This window comes from Vanessa atalanta, chromosome Z (assembly GCF_905147765.1).
Source record: "Vanessa atalanta chromosome Z, ilVanAtal1.2, whole genome shotgun sequence".
Classification (NCBI taxonomy): Eukaryota; Metazoa; Arthropoda; class Insecta; order Lepidoptera; family Nymphalidae; genus Vanessa; species Vanessa atalanta.
This window is the reverse complement of record NC_061902.1, coordinates 13,948,108-13,969,612: the sequence shown is the minus strand read 5'-3', so window position 1 is coordinate 13,969,612 and position 21,505 is coordinate 13,948,108. Positions and strand designations below refer to the sequence as shown.

Here is a 21,505-nt window from a genome sequence, read left to right as displayed (position 1 = left end):
ATATATTTAAGAAAAAAAAAATTAACGAAACTATGCTTTAATTTTTTTAATTCTATATTTATTTATTGATGAACTTTAATTGTAAATTCTTCAAAATCGGCACTTTGACAATGCTATAGTGCATTGCTACTACAGCTAGCCATTAATCTTATAATTTATTTAATATTAAATTCTAAAATTATAATAAGACTTTGAGTTTAAGTACTTATACAAAAAAGGACTTTATTGCATGCATATGCATTATATGTTGATGTAGTTCTAAGACAAAAACAGATTACATCTCCCATCAAATAAGTACTGGACATTATTTAAAGTAATAACGTGTTTAGAATACCAAGTATCCAAGAAAGTGTTTAGTCTATGTCTCTTGAATTCGGCTCACTGAGGTTATTCTGGTCAAAATTTACTGGTTAACTTTTTGAGGATTGTGTTCGTAAAGCGGTTATACTATGGTCTTGTCTGGTACGAGGTTCAATAAAAGATTGTATATATTTTTATACATTTTTTTTATTTTTATTAATTGCATTTGTTCATTTAGCAGCAGTACACAGATAGACAGTATAACATGTAGGCAGGTTCATCGAAATAGAAATTGAGATGCATTGAAACGATTTCATCGATATAATTATGTTCGTGTAACGATTGGTATTTAATGCCACATTTATTCTTAGCTAAGCTACTCGTAAAACAACAAATACATTTCATGCAAATATAATTTTGTAATATCATATAAAATATGTAAAAACGGATAAACAAATCACTCGCGATATATTTAAGTTAAATGCGACCGCAGTTGATTTCATTAGAACAATATACAGAATCACTGAAATTTTACAAACAATCATTATTATCTAAATATTTAAAATTAGAATATTCGTCTTAGATAACTGGAGTACTATCTACTTAACTTAAAAATAATAATAATAAAGAAAGCAAATTATATGGCAGTGGCAGAAACTAAATTAATATAGAACCAGTTTTGGCACATGACGTACGAGTAAATCGAAAGCCTTCCAGCTCCCAATATCAATCAAAAATTGCATAGTGACTGTGAAACTGAACAAAGATATTGCTTTAGTATTTGATATTACAAAGCTCGATAAGCAAAAATTAATTAAAAAAAAAAGTTAATATTTTCCTAACTACGTTTATATTCAAATTTTATGGCACCATATACATCGCTCTACAGGGAAGAGCACCCGTGTGGTAGGAGATACTGTCCTGTAAAATGTCCATTCGAAATTTGAATCTGATTTAAGATATAATATAGTTTATTATTACAATAACATTTCAAGTTACTTAAGTATTCTAAGCTAGCAGTATTGTCCTCAATGGTGAAGTTACCTTAATACTAAATACGAGGGTATATTTTAATAAAGTCCCTACCAAATCTCGTAACAAGTTGATAAGCCGTAACATTTTTATTCTTTATTTTTTTTAGAAAAATTTAAATCGTGTCTGATTTTAATTGAATGTTGATAACTTCTGACTTAAATTTTATCAATTGACATTTTCGCTTGAAACTTGAAATTTACGTAGAGAGATTATAATACGTTCCTTCGATGTGGTGTGCTCGAGTGAACTTAGAAGTTCATTGGCTGGAATTAAAACAAATTATTAATGAGCATAAAAAATATAGAAAACATTTATAATATAAATATAAAAATATAATTGACGTGTCAACCGCGAAGAAAATATATTTTTTTTTTTGTATAAATATTAATCATGTAAATTAAAGCTTAGATAAAATTATTAACACTGTCATTTTGTTATAAGACATTTCTTAGCATTATTACAAAAGACTTTTACTTGAAAATTTCGTTCACGTCACAGCGTTTAACTTATATTTTATCAGCAGTTAATTTCACTTTTAAATTGATACATCTATGTCTGACTAGTGTCTAATCAAAAGAACAACATGTAGTAAGTATACGTACCATTGCTTAATTAACAGTTAAGAATAAACCGATCAAGCCGCTGTGTAGATAAATACATATTATAAAGCTGAATAGGGACGGCACTAAGGCGAATGGAATGGGTCTATTGTTGGAATTAAAATGGTATCTAGGTGGTGGTGATTCGAAAACATCAATTTCTTCAAAGAAGGGATATACATCTGGGAACATGGAGCTAGGTATCCGAGCAGCGTGGAATAAATGGGTTAATTTCAGAAATATGTTAGTAAACAGCTAATAAATTCATGTTAGATATGCTTGTAATAAAACAGCTACTGTTTGAAATGTATGAATCTTATATATAGTTTTAAATACAACCGGAATGCATTGTTCAGAAAGTAATTTAAGCTATTGTAAAATCTCTACTAGTACTTTTGAAAAACTTTAACTTTTTATAAATTTGTATAAACTAATCTATTTTGGTAATCTTTTTTATATTTGACAGCGATAAAGCATGCTGAAGTAACTTCTCTATATGTTAATTAATATGTTTTTAGGTATCTATTATGTCAAGAGGTTCATGTTAACGGTTAGTGCAAAAGTAGATATGAAAAAATATATATTTTTAAAATATGTATTTTTTTTTAAATTATTGCTTTGAAATATTTGTTATTTATCACGGAACGAGTACAAGAAAAAATATTAATGGTTATACTATTAGACTATATATAAATAAATCTTACATACGACCCTTTGCAATAACAGTACATTATTTTGTATGCTCACTTTTTGCAAGGCTGGGTATTTCTACCCGCCACCGCGACCTTGCCGAGGGTAACACTGCGCTCTCCCTTAAACTCTACTTGCTCTATACAACCCACGAGGCCTGGGTACTTGTGCTGCGTGTTAAGGTAGTCTGGAATACCACCTAGAAAAAAAAGCATATAATTTTAGAATATATCTTGTGTTTCGTATTAAATAAAATAAAGAAACGTCATATACCGTCAATTTTATTATATTTAATAAACTTGACATATTAAAAAATCTTAAGGAATTTTATAAACGTTACAACGTTTAACGAATGGTTCGCTACTACGAATTATTTGATGTATTTTAAAAATTTAGTCCATAATTATCCATACCGATATATATGTTTGAATCAGCGTTCATAACATTGGAGATGCCGTTGGTCATTGCAGTCTTCGTTTTCGATCCGACAGTCAGCTCGACGCGGTTGTCGTCGTAAATTTTCGCAAACACCTATTCGCAAGAATCATTCGATTACGAATTATTCTATTTACATTTAAATATTTAATAACAAATTATTAAAGTGTAATTTTAAGATAATCATGAATTAAAAATAAACTATGATTACAATACGTAATTAATCTTACTTCGTGTCGTTCGTCATCATTAACAAGTACGTCATCAACGGAAAGGATGTTTCTGCCGCTTCCTAAGTCCCATTCCATTACCACAACTCCTCTCTCCACTAAAAAAGAAATGAATTATCAAAAATAATTTAGAATATTCATAACATTCATCGGCGCAAGTACGTAATCGTTTAGTGTGCGTTGTTATATTAAAATCAAAGCAAGTGATGTAGGGTTTGCAAATATAATGAAATTGTATAACAGTACCTCTAAGCATGATATAATCGCCTCCATATGAGAGTTGAGCTTCTTTCTGGTATAGAAGAACTCCATCGTTGTATGTGTGGAACGCCAGTGCAATCAACTCCGGTTCAACTTCTAGTTGATCGTAACGCAAGTAATGCGCCGGTAGTTCCAGATAACCGTTTCCGTTGAAGCCAACGCTTTGGAATAATTCTAGGGCTGTAAAAGCGAAATATATTTATGTAGAACTAATTTAATTCACCTAAGTAATTTCATTTGCATAATTTTCATTAAAGTTACTTTTATATAACTTAATAATGAGAAACATGTATACCAAAATCATTTGTGTTACAAATTTTACTTTTTGTTCGAAATTAGATAGATTAAATGATCATCATTACATTTTACATTCACATTGTTCGGACTGCTGCTCACACTAGAAACTAGTTATATTATATTTTCATAGCCTTTTACAGAATCAATTTCCGATAAACCACTTTTTATTCTATGTTTCGAATATACTTACGCATTTGACAGTTCGATCCGGCAAAACCAAGCGGACAGTCGCAAGTGTAGTTCATCCTGTGGCTACGGTCAGTCTTGCAGGTGCCACCGTTCCTGCAGGGCGACACCGAGCAGGGGTCTCCGAGGGGTCTACGGCTTGGGATTCTCGTTTCGCAGTAAAGTCCGCTGAAGCCCAGGGGGCAAGTGCAGGCTGTCATGTCGGATGACGTACAGAAGCCGCCGTTACGACATTGTGAGCAGATAGTCTCGGTCTAAATTAAACATATTTCCGAGTCAATTGAGTAACAAAATAATTATTTATTTATAAATTGATATTATTGAAATACACAATTAATACATATTATAATAAACGTTTTAGCCTTTGAAAGTAACAAAAATATAAGAAATATCTATAAGTCAGTTTAAATATTTTTTATGCGTAAGCTTTACTTACTTCTGGGATATCACCGCGGTCATAGTTGACACATTCCTGTACGTTAGCAGCTTGGATCGATGCGTTGGTAAGATCTAATGTATCTCCGTGGAGAGTAACCTGAAATATATAAAATCAAAATGTATTCTCTTTCGAGTACATGGGGACCGTCGTTCTACTACATAAACTAGTTGCTAAAATTGGTTCAGTATATATTCTACCAAGAAGAACCAGCAAGAAGATCAGCCATTATTCATTTTAATCATCTGCAGGTAATAATCATGTCAAGTATATATATATATTTCCTGCAAAATATGTCTTTTACATGACTAATCAGTTATTAAGATTATTTAGGTCAATAGTAAAATTATACATGGTGCAATAATTCGAGCTGAATGACTAAGGCCTGTTCTCCTTTTGTAGGGAATATGTGCATCGTATTCCAGCACGCTGCTCTAATATTAGATTTTCATCCAACATGTTTTTTTACGATGTTTTCCTTCGGCGAGCACATACGAATCATAAGCACAAATCGAGCAAGTGCTCAATGCTAATCCCCCAGTTTTGAATCAGATTTCGTCGGTGAAATTATTTTCTATCCTTTCGGGCTAAATTATGTCTTTATTTCTAAATTTATACATAATGTTGATTTAAATTTGTGTTTTACTTACGTCTTTGATGCATCCACTGAATCCGCCGGTGACGCCCGTGTTGTTGTTTAGGACAATCGAATCATCGTCGACTCCTCCGACGAACATCGATGTTTCGAAATTGAGATCCTAAAAGAAGGTTTTAATAATTAATATTTCCATTTTGTCATTTTTTCTCTTTATTTTATCACAGATAGGCAGAATACATAAATACCGTAGCACAGTACCGATTTACTTTTTATTAAAAGTATAAATCGTTTCACATTTTCATAAATGAAACATATTTATATTTATTTAAATAAAATTGTTTTACCTTAGCTGAAGCTAATTTGGCTTCATAGCTGCTGGTCATGTCTATCTTCAACGACACAACGAGTCCAACGCGCGCGATGTTTACATCAGTCCATTCATTAGGTGCCAGGGTATTGTTACTAATAAGAACGATTGGTGTGTTTCCTAGAAAAAAAAAGTTATAAAATTTTAAAATAATGTATTTTATTTTTCTTAACGAAATTAGTGAAATTTATTTTCTGCTCACCATCTCCAAGGTCATAGCGGAATTCGAGCCTGCCATCGTGTACGGCCAAGGAAGTGAATCCTCCGTACCCACGAGCTGATTGTGCACAATACATGATGATACCGTCTGTGACCGGTGCTTTAGGTCTGATCTTCATCGACATGCGCAGGAATCGGGAAGTCTTTGGTGGTTTTATTGCTAAGTAAGCACTGCCAGCGAATGCTGGGTAGGCAATGTTCTGTTTAACTTCGCAACTGAAAATATATATTTATATGATTATTCGAATTTATTTTGCACTTTGTTTGTTTATCTTCTAAAAAGTACTAGTAAAATTCTTAAGCTTCCTCTGAATCGGTAATATCATAGTTTTAATAATAGTCTTACTTTTTGCCTGTGTAAGTGACGGGACACGTGCATTTGTAGCCATCGATAGTGTCGGTGCACTTTCCTAGTCCACAAAGACCAGGACGGCACGCTTCACCGGGACGGTCACAGTTCAGTCCCGCGTAACCGGCGGGACACAGACAGGTGTAGCCGCGTTCATTGCGGGCCTCCTGTACAATAACGCAATTTTATTGTAATAAATGTTTGGTATTAAGTAATAAATACTTGCTCTTTAACATTAATTTACGCCTCCAAAGCAGTTTTTGATAGTAAAATCGAAGTCATCTTTCTATTCACCACAAATGTGTCTGATAATCACTAGACTTTATCTTATTTTATTTGCAAATAAAATACGGTGAAGTGGTATACAGCACTTACTTGGCATACACCACTATTGAGACAGAGATTGGGAGTGCAGGAATTGCAGTCCATCACGTTGTACATGTCGATGCTATCCGCCATGATGTTCTTTTCTTCCTTGCCGAGGATAAGCATGCTGACGCAGCCGATAAAGCTAAAAATATATACAGGAAATAATAAAAAACCACTTGATACCTTTACCTTACTCGAGATCATTATCGTAAATTATTCGCATCTTGCATTTTCTACAGTTAGAAACAAAAGTCTGTGTCGAAAGTAGGTACGTACGTACGCGGTGACTTTCAAATATATGTACTTTACCTAAAAGCTTTCACATTAATAGCGCTTACCTTGGAGCGTTCTCGAGTTCGGGGGGACGTTGAGTTGGTGCACCACCGACGTACAGATTTGCATACAAATCTAGTACTTCGTACTGATTCGATGATTCCGCTACGAACGGACCAGTATTGTCGACGTCCATTGTTACTGCAATAGTATTTTTTTATTATCATATGGTTTTTATTTCTAAACAAACCTAATTTTGAATATTTTTATTATTTAATAGATCAATGGTGTATTTCGACCCATCTGCTCAGTGAGTATATTTGTCGTAATATTTCCAAAACATGTTAACCTACCCACGACAAATGAAATAAGTATAGGCGTAATATTAACCAATTGAATTTGTATAATAATATAAACTATCAGTTATTAAATTCTAACCTCGTGGACCAGTTATTTGAGTAGTAAGATAATGAAACTTGAGATATTGATAGAAAAAAATACAATTTATAGACGTTTACCTTTAGAGCCACTTCTGCTCAGACGTATAGTATGCCAAGCGTTCAGCTGCAATGGTCGGTCACCCGTAACAATCAAAGGAGTTGACGTATCAAACTTAAGTGTGAACTCTGGTACTCCTTCGACAAGCTGAAGGACCAAGTTGTCTCCGGTACCGTTTTTATTTTGACTGTTGTATAGGATAATTCCGTTGGGATCTGGAAAAATAATATCACATTATTGTGATTGTTTTTTAATATGCTACGGACTGAGATAACTCCATTAATAATTAGTAAAGAAATGTGAGCTAACAGAATTTGAGATCGACTAAATAAAAAATCAAGAAATTAATTGATATCGTCCGAGCTATTATTAAAAAAATACAATTTCAAATAGATTATATTATTTAATTTAAAAATAAATAAAAGTTCACTGTATAGAGATTATGCAATTTTGGTTTATACCTGATGGTTTGAAAGAGATCTCGATGTCGAATTGCATGTAGGCGTCCCTGAGTGTCGGTAAAGCCAGCCAACTGTCGCCATTAAACTTGGGCACTACGCCCACAATACGTAAAGTGGCACGGGTTTCTACTCTCGCGCGATTATTGGTCACCCTGCATATGTATGTCCCAGCGTCCGCTTCCGATACACTCTCCAAACTTAGAATGCGCTAAATTATAACAAAATCATAGTTAAACAAGTATATGAGAAACTGTATTTGTTTATTAAATGTTTGAAAATTTTGCGTGATAAAAAATATTTTAAGTGTAATATTTATATAAAATGATCTTTACCTCGTTTTGCCTAACGCCAGGAGGAAGCTGAGAGTATTCTCGCCTCCACTCGATAGAAACAGGTTCTTCCAGGTTGTGATTGCACGGCATTTCGACTATGTCACCCAAACGAGCGGTGTACGTAGTATCTCTATCGCCTACTGGATAAGAAGCTTCATTTTGTCCTGGGAATTATTTTATTTCAATACAAATCTTTAGACATCACTATTTTATATTTGGTACAACTGATTGGCAAATGAATTCTGGCAAAGGAGGATGCTGTGAGGGATGGTTATACTTCTCACAGTGCCAATGTCTGTGGGTAGTGGTGACATAACGTCAGGTGGCCCATTTTCTAATACAACCAACCAATTTTATTAACAACATTATATGAAAGTCACAGTTATTAAGGATTGAACGGAACCATATAAGTACCTGGGATTACTTCAAGAGTGAAATTGTCGTACGAGACACGTCCATAGCGATCTTGACCGATACATCTATAGACATCAGCGTCGGACTCCTGTACGCCTGGTATAAGAAGCATTGCTCCGTCGCCGTAGACCTTGTTATGTAAAGCAAATATTTAATAACGTTTCCTTATATCATAGCATTTGTAGTAAGTAAGTAAGTATTTGGCTACGTCTACTTGATAGTACTCGATCGAAGTTTTAATAATATGTAATTTAAATAACCCTATTTTAAATGTTCACGTAATCATAATTATAACAAAATCACATATAGTTAAATTTTGATTTCTCACTGTGAGGAAAAGGTTTCTTTGTATATTAGGTTAAATTTTTTAATTTCATCTTTTAAATATCCACTTATGTGCGCGACCTTGACTTTAGTGAGTCTTTTGATTCAGTTTAACAGTTTGACAGCCTGCATATTTTTATTTCCAGACAGAAACACAACTGTTAGCTAAGGTTTGTAGCAAACTATCAATGCTATTTAATGTGCAACAGAACATCAAGTAACGTACAAAATTTAAATTAGTTAAAATGGTTGTTCATTTTGAATGACGTAATTTATTTTAATATTTACTTTAAAATTAAAACATCTCTGGTTATACTTACTCTTGATTCGACATATTGCTTTGTTTTAAACCTTTCCCATGAAACTCTGATATCCCTTGATCTCATTCTACACGTTACTTCGACCTTATCCCCGACTCTATACGGTCTTCGGGGCTGATCGATAGCAACAAGTCCTAAAGATTCAACACGGGTTCCTGTAACATATGTAATATTATAAGTCTACGTTTTCTGAATTGTAAATATTGCCACGACCAGTCTAACAAAATATATTGTTTTAGAAAAACTCCTTCAATCAATACCGATGCACCGAAAAATAGTAAAAACTCTTCGTACATAAACATGCAAAGCTAAGGATTCGTTAGTTAAAAAAGACCGTGAGTCACACATAAGGATTTATTTAGCTTCGTTATATTATTCACAGAATTCTGAATAATTTAATAATATGTATTCTCGTTTTGTTTGTGTTGATTTTTTTACGACATAATCGAAAGAAGACAGCACAAAGGACATACACCTGAAAATACGCTAAATGCAAATTTACCAGTTGTATAATTTGAATCCGATAACATTGTACAGCTTAACTCATCACTCGAGTCCAGGCAGTCTGGGTAATCGTCGCATACAAATTCAAAGTTTATGCAATTTCTGCCATCGTTGCATTTGAACTGTGTCTCCAAGCACTCATTGCCTTTACGTAAATAAAAATTATAAGCTAATAATTTCTCAAATAAAAAATAATATAGAACTAGGCACAACGAATACCAACAATAAAACCCAAAAGCATGCCAAGGTTATAATCAAACAAGCATAGCGATAAAACAAACGTGAAAGTTGAGTGCTATCACAACCGACTCGCACTGACCCTCGATGTGGAGATTGATGAAATTGCTAATCTGTCTGCCGTAAATGTCGGTAATGAGGCAGACGTAGAGGCCGCTGTCGGTTTTCTGGGCGAGTCTGATGAAAAGGGACCCATCGCTCTTCTGAATAACTGATCTGGGGAGTTGGTTGCCGTCCTTGGTCCAGCGGATGGTTTGCCTCGGCAGCGTGACATTGCAGCTGAGGTTGACGGCGGAGCCCACGTGCGCGGTCTGTTCATTATCGCGAGACACCGAAGTCGCTCGATCCGTCTCTTCTATGAATGGTTTTTAATACATGCACAAGACTGTTCCTCATACACATTCAGTGGTAAAGTAGCAATGTTAAACATTCGATGTTTTACTTATGTTACGTGATTTGCGTGATTTGGATTCCCACAGCATGGCAAATTATAACAGGTGCGCAAAATAATTACGTTGAGTGCGACCTGTACATTTGTGAAACTAAGCGATTTCGAATCAATGTGTGTACTTTAAATACAGTTACAACATCTTCTACGTGCTTTTTGTTGTACTTAAATATTTATGTGATCAAGCAAGTTTGAGATTATCCCGTACTTACCACTGACTCTGACTTCGGCGATGGCAGATGCATTCGCGACTCTATTTCTTGCAAAACATTCATACTCTCCGGCATCTTCGATTTCGATTTTGTGGAATATCAAGGTACGATCTTGGACCTCAACTCGCCTGAAATTGCAATGCCGTTAAATTTTGCTGGGGTCATATAATTAGAGATAATATGATAATAATCAGTATTTAATATACATTTAAATTGATTGAAATATTAATATTTTTTGAGATATTGATTAAGTATGATCTATTATAAAAGGATGAAATATATAATAAAAGTTTTTATAACGAAAAAATTATCAAAAACAACCTTGAAAACATAGAATATTTCGATCTCCATATTACGTCAATTATGTCATCGCCTTCAACAAAGCATTCCACGGTTGGCGACTGTCCTGGGTGAACGGTCTGGGTTGCAGGGTTCAGAGTAATAGTGGGCGGTGCTACAACTTGGAGACTTGTCCTTGCTGATTGTTGAGCCTCTCCAGTCGGACGGTAGTACAAAGTGCATTCGTATACACTGGTATCACTTTTAGAAGTCTGTATTAAAAATAAAATTATATGAAAATGCAGCCTCAGAGTAATGTAATCAGTAAATTATAAAGATTTTCACATGACACACACTATTATTGAAATTCAGTGAAAGTGGGGATGGTAAGGATTTGTATCGTACAATGTGAAAGCAGCCTGTAAATGTCTCATTTATGGTTTAAAGCCCTTAACTCTTCTCAAGAAAGTCTGGGATTTACTACACCACGCTACTTCAATGCTTGTTTTTTATAAACATGTGGCAGATTTTCTTCTGATACATGCAGGTTTTTTCGCAAAGTTTTCTTTCCATTAAACACAAAATTCAGCGAAGCTTGTCCGGATTTGAATTCGTAATTGGATTATGTCGGCTTATGACTATCTAAATGACTTTCCTCCTCCTTGTTATGTACCTACGTATATATAAGCGTTATGTATACGTACATTTCTAATGATCAGCTCGTTGCCTACTTGCATGGCATTGCTTTGCAAAGGACTTCCGTCAGCGCGAGTCCAGACTACGTCGAATTCGTCTGAAGCATTGCAACTGAAGATAATAATACCACATATTAATGCATTTTACATAATAGGCTAGTTTTGTTTTTAGTTTACTTGGAAAAAAGAACGCCCTCCTCACCTAATTTGACTTTGCTGCCCTTCGATAACTGCCATGTCTTTCGGCTGCACATCGTACGACGGATAGTTTTCGCCAATTTCGTTGTCTCCACTGCTTTCTGTTTAATAAAATATTTTGAGAAGTCGGATCATATCATTTCATATACTATGATAATATTAATAATGATGTCATAATATAAAATAAATTCAAATAAATCAATCTACATATTAAAAAGAAAAATAAAATCTTGTATATAATTATAATTTTGTAAACAAACGCATTTAAAAAATTGTTATATTTCAAATTAGAAAGGTAATTATTTCACTGTGATTTTATAATAAATCATAAAAAAAATACGAAAAGAAAATAAACAAAAAATATATACCAATGAGGCCACCATCACCTCTCTCCACACGGATAACAAATTGCTCTTCGATGGTTCCAGCAGCAGACGTCGCCGTACAAATGTAGTCGCCGTCTTCGTTTGCATTTTGAATATTAAGCGCCGCTATCCTTGGTGATGGGGGCACTAACAGACGTAAGTCTGAGCCCGCTGAAAGCAAATAATTATCTTCTCATACATGGCTATATAACAAAATAAGATACCTAGATTATGTAATAGAAATTAAGGAAAAGCAAAGCGTAACTTCATCTGATAAACAAAATTTAAATGGAAACTGAATACAAGTTTAATTAAGTTTCTTATCAACAAAGATACACTAAATGAAACTTCCTAATTAAAGTCTCAAGATATTATGAGTATTGAGTTATTGTAATATTTCTATGACGTTTCGTTTCGTGACGTTCGATTATATATTTTTAAATAAATATTATTTCGGTGGTGCAATAATAAAATAAGTAACTAATAAAAGTTTTGTTAAACATACATTTAATAGAAACTTCTGGTTCAGGGTATCCATCTGCACGACATTCAACATTGACTCTGTCTCCTCTAATAACTTGGATGTAGTTGTTAGGTGTTATAGTGATCACAGGTGGCGATCGCACTTTGATGGTAGCGCTGGCACTTGAGGAGCCGGCATCATTGGTCGCGGTACACGTGTATTCGCCTTCGTCGTTTACCTCAACGTTAAGGAATCTAAAAAACAGGAATTACTTGAGATTATATTATATACTAATTATGCCCGCGACTTCGTACGCGCTTGTATTTAATAAAAAAGCGTGACTTTATTATTATTTTACATATCATTCTAAAATAAAAGTATTCTAAGTTACTCCTTATTACATCAGCTATCTGCCAGTGAAAGTCCCGTCAAAATCGGTCCAGGCGTTCCAGAGATTAGCCGGAACAAACAGACAGGCAGTCAGACAAAAATTGTAAAAAATGTTATTTAAGTATATGTACCGTGTATGCATTTAATAATACGCGGTTATTTTAATGTTACAAACATACATTCCAATATTATTATATTTATAGATTACAAAAGTAGAAAGTCCAAATATTCAAGACGTCTTACATTGCTTAAAACTATTTATAATTCAGTTTTAACATTCCTTTAGTCTAACGGTCTTTATACTATAAAGCGTATGTATACCGCAGCATGAAAACACGATTTGAAATATTAATCTTTATTAGAAATTGTCCCTACTAAGGAGTCAACTCATTATTAAGTTATTTTATAGTTTCAGTTCGTAGCAAATTTTTAATTGATTTAAACATTAATGTACACTTAACATAAGTAGTTTTATTTATGAATCTTAACTTAACCTAGGGTTTACTCGTTAAAAAATCCATTAAGCCAACACAACAACTACTGTTCAAAGTACAAATTACCGATTCGAACAAATTATTTTTTCTTTTTTTATCTGAAATAGAACTTACTACAACAATCGTCAAGTCAATGACAATATGACTAGCTTATGTTGTGACCAGTACTTTGGCACTTTAAGGAATATTAACTATCCCTTATAACGCTAATGCGCCACCAACATTACGTACTAGGTGTTATGTCACTGTCACTGTGTCGCTCTGTCACGGGCACTAGATAACAGTTCCCTTTCAACCTCTTTTAATCGGAACATAACAGTACTACATACTGGTGCTTGACGGTAGAATATATGATGACCAGTCATCAGGTAAGCCTAGACCTATCCAGGTTGTAGATTAAATGTGTGTGCAAAGTGTGTTAAAATTAGCTTCAACATTTAATTGGTAAAAGTGATGATTATTGGAGTAATTAAAAGGCCGTGGGTTAGCCTTTTATAAATGATCAGTTTTCACAGACATGAGATGTAAAGGAGAACAGCAACGATTCATAATTTATTTAATAAATTTCTTAGTTGATAGCAGGCCTTTTGTTCAGACTCATCTGGTAAGGTACTATTTTATCGCCAAACAGCAACACTTTGTAATTTATACTCAGGTTTGAAAGATAAGCGAGCTGTTATGATTGCGCCCGGGACTGAAAAACACACTTTGACGGGATAATGAATTGTATTTATAAATATTATTTACAAATTGAACTTGTTAGGTCTAATTTTACTGACCTCAATTTATTATTTTGTTGTATCTGCACATGATGTGAGAATGGTCTTCCGCCGTTCCTGTCCCAAGTGACAACTGGTGGTGGAATACCACCATTAACGTAGCAATGCAGTTCGTATTGGCTTCCTAGCGTCACTGAGTTTTCGCCCTGAGGGTAGATGTCAACTCGAGGGGCTTCACGACCTGGTACAATTTGAAAAAAATAAATATCAACTTGTGTAACAGAAAGGCATATTAGCAGATCTTCGCTGGAGTTGGAGCTCGTCGTCCTTCTAGAAGGACGTGGCCCGCACCGCCTAATTTTTTTTTATAAGTTTTCTTTTGTAATATTTCTTACTTGCCAATAAATTATTATTATTATTAATATAATATAATAATCACTCACGTTCGATTTCAACGTATATGTAGCTGCTGACAACGGGCCTGCCGTCGACGTTTCCTTCGCAGAGATAGTATCCCGCGTCACTGTCTTGCGCGTTGGTAATGACTAGAGTGTTGTCTCTTTGACTCGTACCTGGTCCAAATCTTTCTTGATACTGTACAAGAATTACAAATATATAATAATTTATCTGAGGTTACACTAAATACCATCTATTCATAACACGATTCAGTCAATGTGCAATGAATACAATTTTTTTTACACATTTTGTTCGACTTAGGAGTCTTGTTAAAGATTGTTAAGTTAAGTTGTTGGTTTTTAAAACTAAAAAAATTAAAACCTCTTTAAGTCCAATGAAATATCACAAGCATTAAATATTAATTTTAATTTATTATTATTATTTATTAATATTAATTTATTATTAATATTAATAATAATGAATGACGACCTCCGTGGTCGAGTAGTGTGTACACCGGTTTTCATGGGTACACCACTCTGAGGTCCCGGGTTCGATTCCCGGCCGAGTCGATGTAGAAAAAGTTCATTAGTTTTCTATGTTGTCTTTGGTCTGGGTGTCTGTGGTACCGTCGTTACTTCTGATTTCCCTAACACAAGTGCTTTAGTTACTTACATTGGGATCAGAGTAATGTATGTGATGTTGTCCAATATTTATATTTATTTATTTATTTATATTTATATTTATTAAATGTAATGTATATTAGTATTTAGAGACGGCATTGATACGTGTCTAAAGGGACTAGATAAGAAATTGAAGCCTAAACTCGATAATAGTCTGAAACATTTTGACATACTCGGTTATATAATGTATCGTATGAAAATTATACAAGGGTCGGTTCGCCTCAATTCGTCAATAAATATATAAATAGTGTAAATTAGCAACGGGCTATAGTGTGTTTAATTGAGTGTGTTTGTGTGTATGTATGTGTATATGTGTGAGAGAGTGTATTGTCTTACCTTAGTCCACTTAATTAGGGGCAAGGGATATCCTTGTGGAATACATTCGATTGTACCACTACCACCGGTGGGTATCTTGAGCTGATTAACAGAGAGCGTAATGTTTGATGTTTCTTCAGGCGGGGGTGGCCTGTTGGGTATGACTTTCAATACGACTAGCTCAGGGTTTATGTTAATGTACGGGGTGGTCTGACAAATGTAGACACCATCGTTCTCGGGAACCGCTAATTCAACGTAAAGGACTCCGTTCTCGGCGCGTACATTAGGCAGGAAGTTATTTCCGTCTTGCCTGAAAGAAAACGGTTATTATGTAAATAAAAAAAACATTATTTAATAATAAACTAGTTTACACTTATCTTAATAAATAGGATAGTTGAAATGAATATTAATAATTAACTAAATGGCCACCTAGCAAACACTGCTTGAGCTATGATTCTCCAACATATAACTTCCACAAACCCTCCAAAAATGGCACTGACTCCAGTTAATTGTATAGAAAGTACATTGGCACCCAAGTATTTTACCTGATCCAGTCTATAGTTCCAGGTGGTATATTAGCCGTTCCAGTACATACAACTCGAGTGCTCTGTCCCTCGTCAATGGTGGTCGATGATGACGAAACGGTTAGTTTCTGCTTCGGTGGTCTAGATGGCTTCGGTCTCACCGTTACAATAGCGGTGCGGTCAGTCGAGCCAGCCGAATTTGACGCGATACATCTAAAGTAAAAAAAAAATATATAATTTCAAGATGAAATGTTGTGTATGTGATTGTTAAATAACATCTATACCATACGATAAAAGTAACTGAGTAACTTGTGTTTTAATTCAACTAATATTTGTTTCTATTCGAGAAGTGTAACTAAAGTATCTACTCTAGAACAACGGGAAGCTATTTACGAAATCCGAATAACTTTTTTGAAATCATTTAAGCAAACAACTAACCTGTATTCACCAGAGTCTTCAACGTTGGCGTCGTCTATGATAAGCAAGGCATCATAGGTTACTGTGGAACGAGGCAGTGGTCGGTTAGCGACCCTCTGCCAAGTGATCCTCGGTGCCGGGTTACCAGTGGTCGCACATGTGAGTTCAATCCTGTCGCCTTCATAGTATTCCTTCACTGATGGACTTATTGACACAGTTGGTAATGTCATTTCATTCACTGAAATTATATAATAAAATCATTTATTTTTTTATATTGGTGAAGTATGAAATATTAACACTTCTAACATTTAAGAACTAAAATGCTACGTCCCTTATACCTGTAGTACTAGCTCACCCACCTTTCACACCGGAACGCATAAATAGTAAGTATTCCTTTTTGGCGGTAGGTGGGTGCCGTTAGATCAGATGAGTGGTTGGTACCTACTCATACGACCTTTTACAAAACCCTACTATCGAGTTGATTTTAGTTTACGAATAAGTTTATTGATTAAATTTAATAAAATTACCTTTTGCATAAAATATCCAATCAGGTACGACTATTCCATTAAGTAAGCATGTAAATTAATACAATGATACATAATTAATAGCTTATTTTCAGTGATATCAAAAAATATGTATAATTACATACCTGGTACTTTAAGAGTAGCGATGGCTTGACCCGTCGAGATACCGTCACTAGTCTGACAAATGTATTTTCCACTGTCAGATACTTGTAAGTTCATTATAAGTAATAAGCCAGTATTGGTATCTATTTGATGCCTGCCTTGTGGCAAATACCCATCAGCCTTGTACCAGTTGACTTGCAGAGGATTAGTGGTCATTCTACTTTGAGCCTGGCATGTGAAGTTGACCGTGCTTCCTACTTTCTGGATCTTGATAGTCGGGCTCGTGATCTTCACTACAACAGTGCTTTGAGGAGGAGGTTGTGGTCTGGTGCTGGTCTCGATTGGCTCACCGCCTATAATTACATAATAATCAACATTAGTATAGCTTCATACACAATCATTTAATGCAGCATTTTAGCAATTATATCTATTAATAATTAATTTTTTAGAATAAATAAAATTTAAGCAAATAATTTATATATTAAATCAATAAATTCTAATAATAATAAGCTTGACGTAATAGCGACAAATACATATTATGGAAATAGCATCGACGACACAGTGGCTTTCAATTAGGACGAATTTACTGACACATTACAAAGTTACGATTTGAACAGAACGAATAACAAATCTAATTTAGTTATGATTCACATTTATTGAAACGGAACATAAAACTGAAAATGAACGGAACGGCACGTTATTAGTATTCTTAACATTGAAACTTGCCAATGTTGTTCGACAGGAGTACGAAGATGAAATATCGATAAAGCGAGACGGTATTAGCTGAAACACACAGCTGGACAATGATGGTACCAAACCTTGTCGGTTAAGACTACCTTTTTCTGGTAAAGTGGTAGATAATACCCCTAAAGTGAATCCATTAGCAGTTATCGTTCGACATTCGTAAACTTCTCCCTGTCTTTTCGTATTCCAATGGGTATGCCATACGTGTTCACCAATCCAACCATCTTTGGAAAGTCTCGATTTGGTATAACTTTTTCCAGGTTGAATCGCACGTCCCTCGAAGTAAAATTGAATGCTCAAGGGCTCAGGTGCCCTGTACTTGCATGTAAACGTAACTTGAACTACAGACGACATTGGATATTTGTCGTGAATAGTGGGGTGTAGTTCCATGATAAGGCCTAATGGTCATAAAATTAATTAAGTAGTTAATCTCTTTTCTTCATTCTAAGTTATTGAATTTATATTTACTATAATTAAATATTTACCGTATTTTTTTGGAACCATTGTGAATGGTACTGAAAATTTTGTCAAGATCGCTAGAACTTTTTAAATAAATAAATGTATTCATTGTCCGGCTATGTCACTTACCAACAGTAGAGCAATCGGGTCCTGTGAATGGTGGTCGGCAGTTACAAACGACCTCGTCGTAACTAACCAGCTTGCAGTCGTGGCCATTGCAGTTACACGGTCTGCAGTATCCAGTCCTGTCCTTATAGAAACCAGCAGCACAGTTCTCACAACTAGTGCCAGTGTAACCTTCTGGGCACATGCATACCTAAAAATGTATATTTAAAGAATATAATAATAATAATTGTTAAAAAAATATAAATAATAATAATTGTAATAATAGCGGTACTAGCTTAAATTTTTGTTAATATTATTAAAACATAATATATAAAATGGAAAGCCTTTGTTTTTGTTTAATTTAAGTATATTAACTCGAAATACTGTTTAGGACTAAGTTATATTGGATGTATATGGTAGTTATCATCACTATAACCTACCTCTACACCCTTAGCCGCAGGAGCTGCAGCGTCGTAGCTCTCGACAGCAGTATCCATAGAAACATCAGCAATTGCAGTAGATGTAATATTTTCTGCAATCGTAGCTCGGACTAACACTCTCTTCAGGTTCTTAAGCACAGACATAAATTCATCACGACTAGCCGCTTCGGGTGAGTTCAATTTATACCAGTTGGTCTCACGTAATGGAACTTGATAGCTCTGTAAAGAATAATTGTGCATTTTAATATTGTTGTCTTTTGTTATTTAGCTGTATTGGATATAAAAATATAAATATTAGATATTTACCAAAGCTTCACCAGATCTCATAGTAGTTGGGTTGTTCCAGTAAATTGAGAGGTATTCACCAACGAGAACAACATCCCTTCCAGGTGTTGATTCTTCAGGATCACCACTGAGGAATTTCTGTGTTAGTGATAGAGTGCCTCCATAAGACAGAACTCGATTTCCTGCAGAAATAAACCGGAAGCGTTGTATTATAAACATAATACGTTAATACTGATCAAAATGAAATGGCTACATTATATTGTAAAAAAATACCTGGGAAAACAGGTAAGGACCAGTACAGCTCGTCATAGGGTATTGATGAGAAGACATACATAAGTTCACTCTCTTTAGGTGACGGTATAAATTGGTCGTTAATGACTTGGTCAGCATTTAAATCCATAAGTGTGTAACCGCCGTAGGATTCACCGAAAATGGGAGCAGCTAATGGTATTCTTGAATAATGACTGGCCTGAAATAATGAATATCGTTGTTATATTTAAATTACGTCGGAAGTGATATTCCAATAGATTTAAATATATATTCAATAAATATAATATACTTTATATTTGCTACAAATTCGATAATTATATACAGAATGTTTTTACAGAGATAAAAAGAGAAAATTATGAGCCGCATCATATCTAATGATTAGCTGATCAACAGCCTTAGAAATGATTTTTTTTTTTTATGCAGTAAAATAAATACTGGTATATATAATTTGGTCCAACTCACACATAAAAAATTGTGATAATTATGGTTGTTGTGTTTTATTTAACCACATTATCTATCGTGTTTTGTTTACGTTTACGGTGTATTATGTTGTAAATTTTTTTTTACTTACTTCGTGACAATCTTTAGTGACGCCAGAACAGTAACATGAGAAGCAACCGAGTGGGTTATTATGGTCAAGACCGAATGTGCCAGGTCTGCAGCGGTCACAGCCTTCGCCTTCAACGTTCTGTTTGCATTGACAACGTCCAGAAGAATCACAAGGAAGAGATTCGCCTCTTGGATCACAGCTGAAACATTATATTAGAATTATATATTTTTATAATTTTAATATAGTCTATAAAATTGATTGGACCTAATTTTTCGATTAATTAATTCGATTCGATTTGACTCATAACATACAATAATAACAATTTAGTATATTTATATAATTATGATGGTAAGTTCATAATTACCATATTTATTTTAAAAATATTATGATTATGAAGTATGGACAATGCCAACTACCAAACTCCAGAATGCTATAGAAAATTCCTTGGGCGACAAACCCACTTTTTGACTTTTTATAGATATAACCCGGCGGTGACATAATCTGTAGCTTTCTAAAGTAGCTACTTGACGTGACGTGATAATAAGACCAAAAATATTTTTAGTAAATTACTCACTTGCATATAAATGGTATCGGTGTATTGTCAATGGGAACACAGTTGTTGTTTTGGTCTTGCTGGAAGCCATCCTTGCAGAATTCACAATTTGGACCAGCCGTGTTATCAGCACAATCCTCAAAATCACAAAAAAAACAATATATAACAGAAGTTCCAATAAATTTGAGGTAACGAAACTAACGATATCAAAATTACATATTGTATACAGATTTTCAAAGAATTCTTGTGAGAAGCAAAATTTGTATGATAGTAATTGTATACGTTTCTTGACGTGTAACACTTACATAGCATACACCAGTCTCTGGGTGACACATAGTCGAATGACCATTGCAGTCACAAAGACCGCAATGTTCTAAGTAGAGACCACTTGAACTTCTGTAAATAAAAAAACAGAATTATTTTCTATTCGGGCCTGTAATAAAAGTAAAAATAAACAGTAATAGAAATGATTAAATTATTTCACTGGTTTCTTAAATTTCCATGAATTGAATTCAAAGTACAAATATAACGTTATATTCTTGTTTATTTTATTGTGTATTCAATTATCTATAGAATATATTATAATACAACCAGTAAAGAAGAAATCATAGCTTGTAAAAGAATTAAAAAAAATTAATATGATATTTCAATGACCTGGTGTATCCTGGAGCACAGTCCTCACAAGATGTTCCAACGTAGCCCATTGGGCACTGGCACTGCTCTACGTGCTGTGCCATGGGACCATCGCCATCGGGCTCAGCTGTATCAATACTAGCACTCTCAATTGAAGCTACGTCTGTATTGCTAGAGTACGTTCCTTTAATCAAAATAGTCTTCACATCGGCTAGGGCGAGCAGGAAATGTTCACGAGAAACTTGCTTGCCATCGGGTCTATTTAAATATAGTTCATATATTAATAAATTAAACCTTATTACTGCAATTAAATATTATCATAGTCAATATTTACCTCTGCCATCCCTTTTCTAAGAACTGAACGCTTGCGTTTAAGTAGCCGTCGTTAGCTGGCATAAAGTTACCGAAGTAATGGAAAGTTAAACTGTTGTCCTGTAAACATTTTTTGTTACGGTAATTATCACTTTTTACAAATATAAAGTAATAGACTGTAAATTTCCCACTGTTGGGC

The 21,505-nt window shown here is 34.3% G+C and overlaps 1 protein-coding gene across 13 annotated transcripts in view; it reads right to left on the bottom strand.

Annotated features, from left to right (window-relative positions):
- Positions 1-489: 489 nt before the first annotated feature.
- The window catches only part of LOC125076319 (basement membrane-specific heparan sulfate proteoglycan core protein), a 156,605-nt gene continuing 135,589 nt past the window's right edge, over positions 490-21,505 (bottom strand). For 9 of the 13 annotated variants that reach the window (XM_047688424.1, XM_047688425.1, XM_047688427.1 and 6 more), the window contains 41 exons: positions 21,329-21,426; positions 21,016-21,252; positions 20,667-20,757; positions 20,383-20,498; positions 19,830-20,007; positions 19,262-19,457; positions 19,010-19,170; positions 18,704-18,922; positions 18,288-18,474; positions 16,979-17,308; positions 16,351-16,567; positions 15,934-16,125; positions 15,410-15,698; positions 14,441-14,591; positions 14,058-14,238; positions 12,437-12,648; positions 11,935-12,102; positions 11,571-11,667; positions 11,378-11,480; positions 10,716-10,945; positions 10,395-10,522; positions 9,817-10,089; positions 9,496-9,642; positions 8,994-9,148; positions 8,350-8,479; positions 7,936-8,099; positions 7,604-7,811; positions 7,163-7,357; positions 6,710-6,845; positions 6,378-6,513; positions 6,000-6,169; positions 5,637-5,869; positions 5,412-5,554; positions 5,120-5,227; positions 4,470-4,568; positions 4,038-4,287; positions 3,536-3,730; positions 3,290-3,387; positions 3,038-3,155; positions 2,682-2,823; positions 490-1,598 (listed from right to left, as the gene is read on the bottom strand). In XM_047688424.1, coding sequence (XP_047544380.1) covers positions 1,592-1,598; positions 2,682-2,823; positions 3,038-3,155; positions 3,290-3,387; positions 3,536-3,730; positions 4,038-4,287; positions 4,470-4,568; positions 5,120-5,227; positions 5,412-5,554; positions 5,637-5,869; positions 6,000-6,169; positions 6,378-6,513; positions 6,710-6,845; positions 7,163-7,357; positions 7,604-7,811; positions 7,936-8,099; positions 8,350-8,479; positions 8,994-9,148; positions 9,496-9,642; positions 9,817-10,089; positions 10,395-10,522; positions 10,716-10,945; positions 11,378-11,480; positions 11,571-11,667; positions 11,935-12,102; positions 12,437-12,648; positions 14,058-14,238; positions 14,441-14,591; positions 15,410-15,698; positions 15,934-16,125; positions 16,351-16,567; positions 16,979-17,308; positions 18,288-18,474; positions 18,704-18,922; positions 19,010-19,170; positions 19,262-19,457; positions 19,830-20,007; positions 20,383-20,498; positions 20,667-20,757; positions 21,016-21,252; positions 21,329-21,426 — 6,888 coding nt within the window. In that variant the 3' untranslated portion in view covers positions 490-1,591. The remainder of the gene's footprint in view (positions 1,599-2,681; positions 2,824-3,037; positions 3,156-3,289; positions 3,388-3,535; positions 3,731-4,037; positions 4,288-4,469; positions 4,569-5,119; positions 5,228-5,411; positions 5,555-5,636; positions 5,870-5,999; positions 6,170-6,377; positions 6,514-6,709; positions 6,846-7,162; positions 7,358-7,603; positions 7,812-7,935; positions 8,100-8,349; positions 8,480-8,993; positions 9,149-9,495; positions 9,643-9,816; positions 10,090-10,394; positions 10,523-10,715; positions 10,946-11,377; positions 11,481-11,570; positions 11,668-11,934; positions 12,103-12,436; positions 12,649-14,057; positions 14,239-14,440; positions 14,592-15,409; positions 15,699-15,933; positions 16,126-16,350; positions 16,568-16,978; positions 17,309-18,287; positions 18,475-18,703; positions 18,923-19,009; positions 19,171-19,261; positions 19,458-19,829; positions 20,008-20,382; positions 20,499-20,666; positions 20,758-21,015; positions 21,253-21,328; positions 21,427-21,505) is intronic. The other 4 variants (XM_047688426.1, XM_047688429.1, XM_047688431.1 and 1 more) reach the window with 4 other exon arrangements.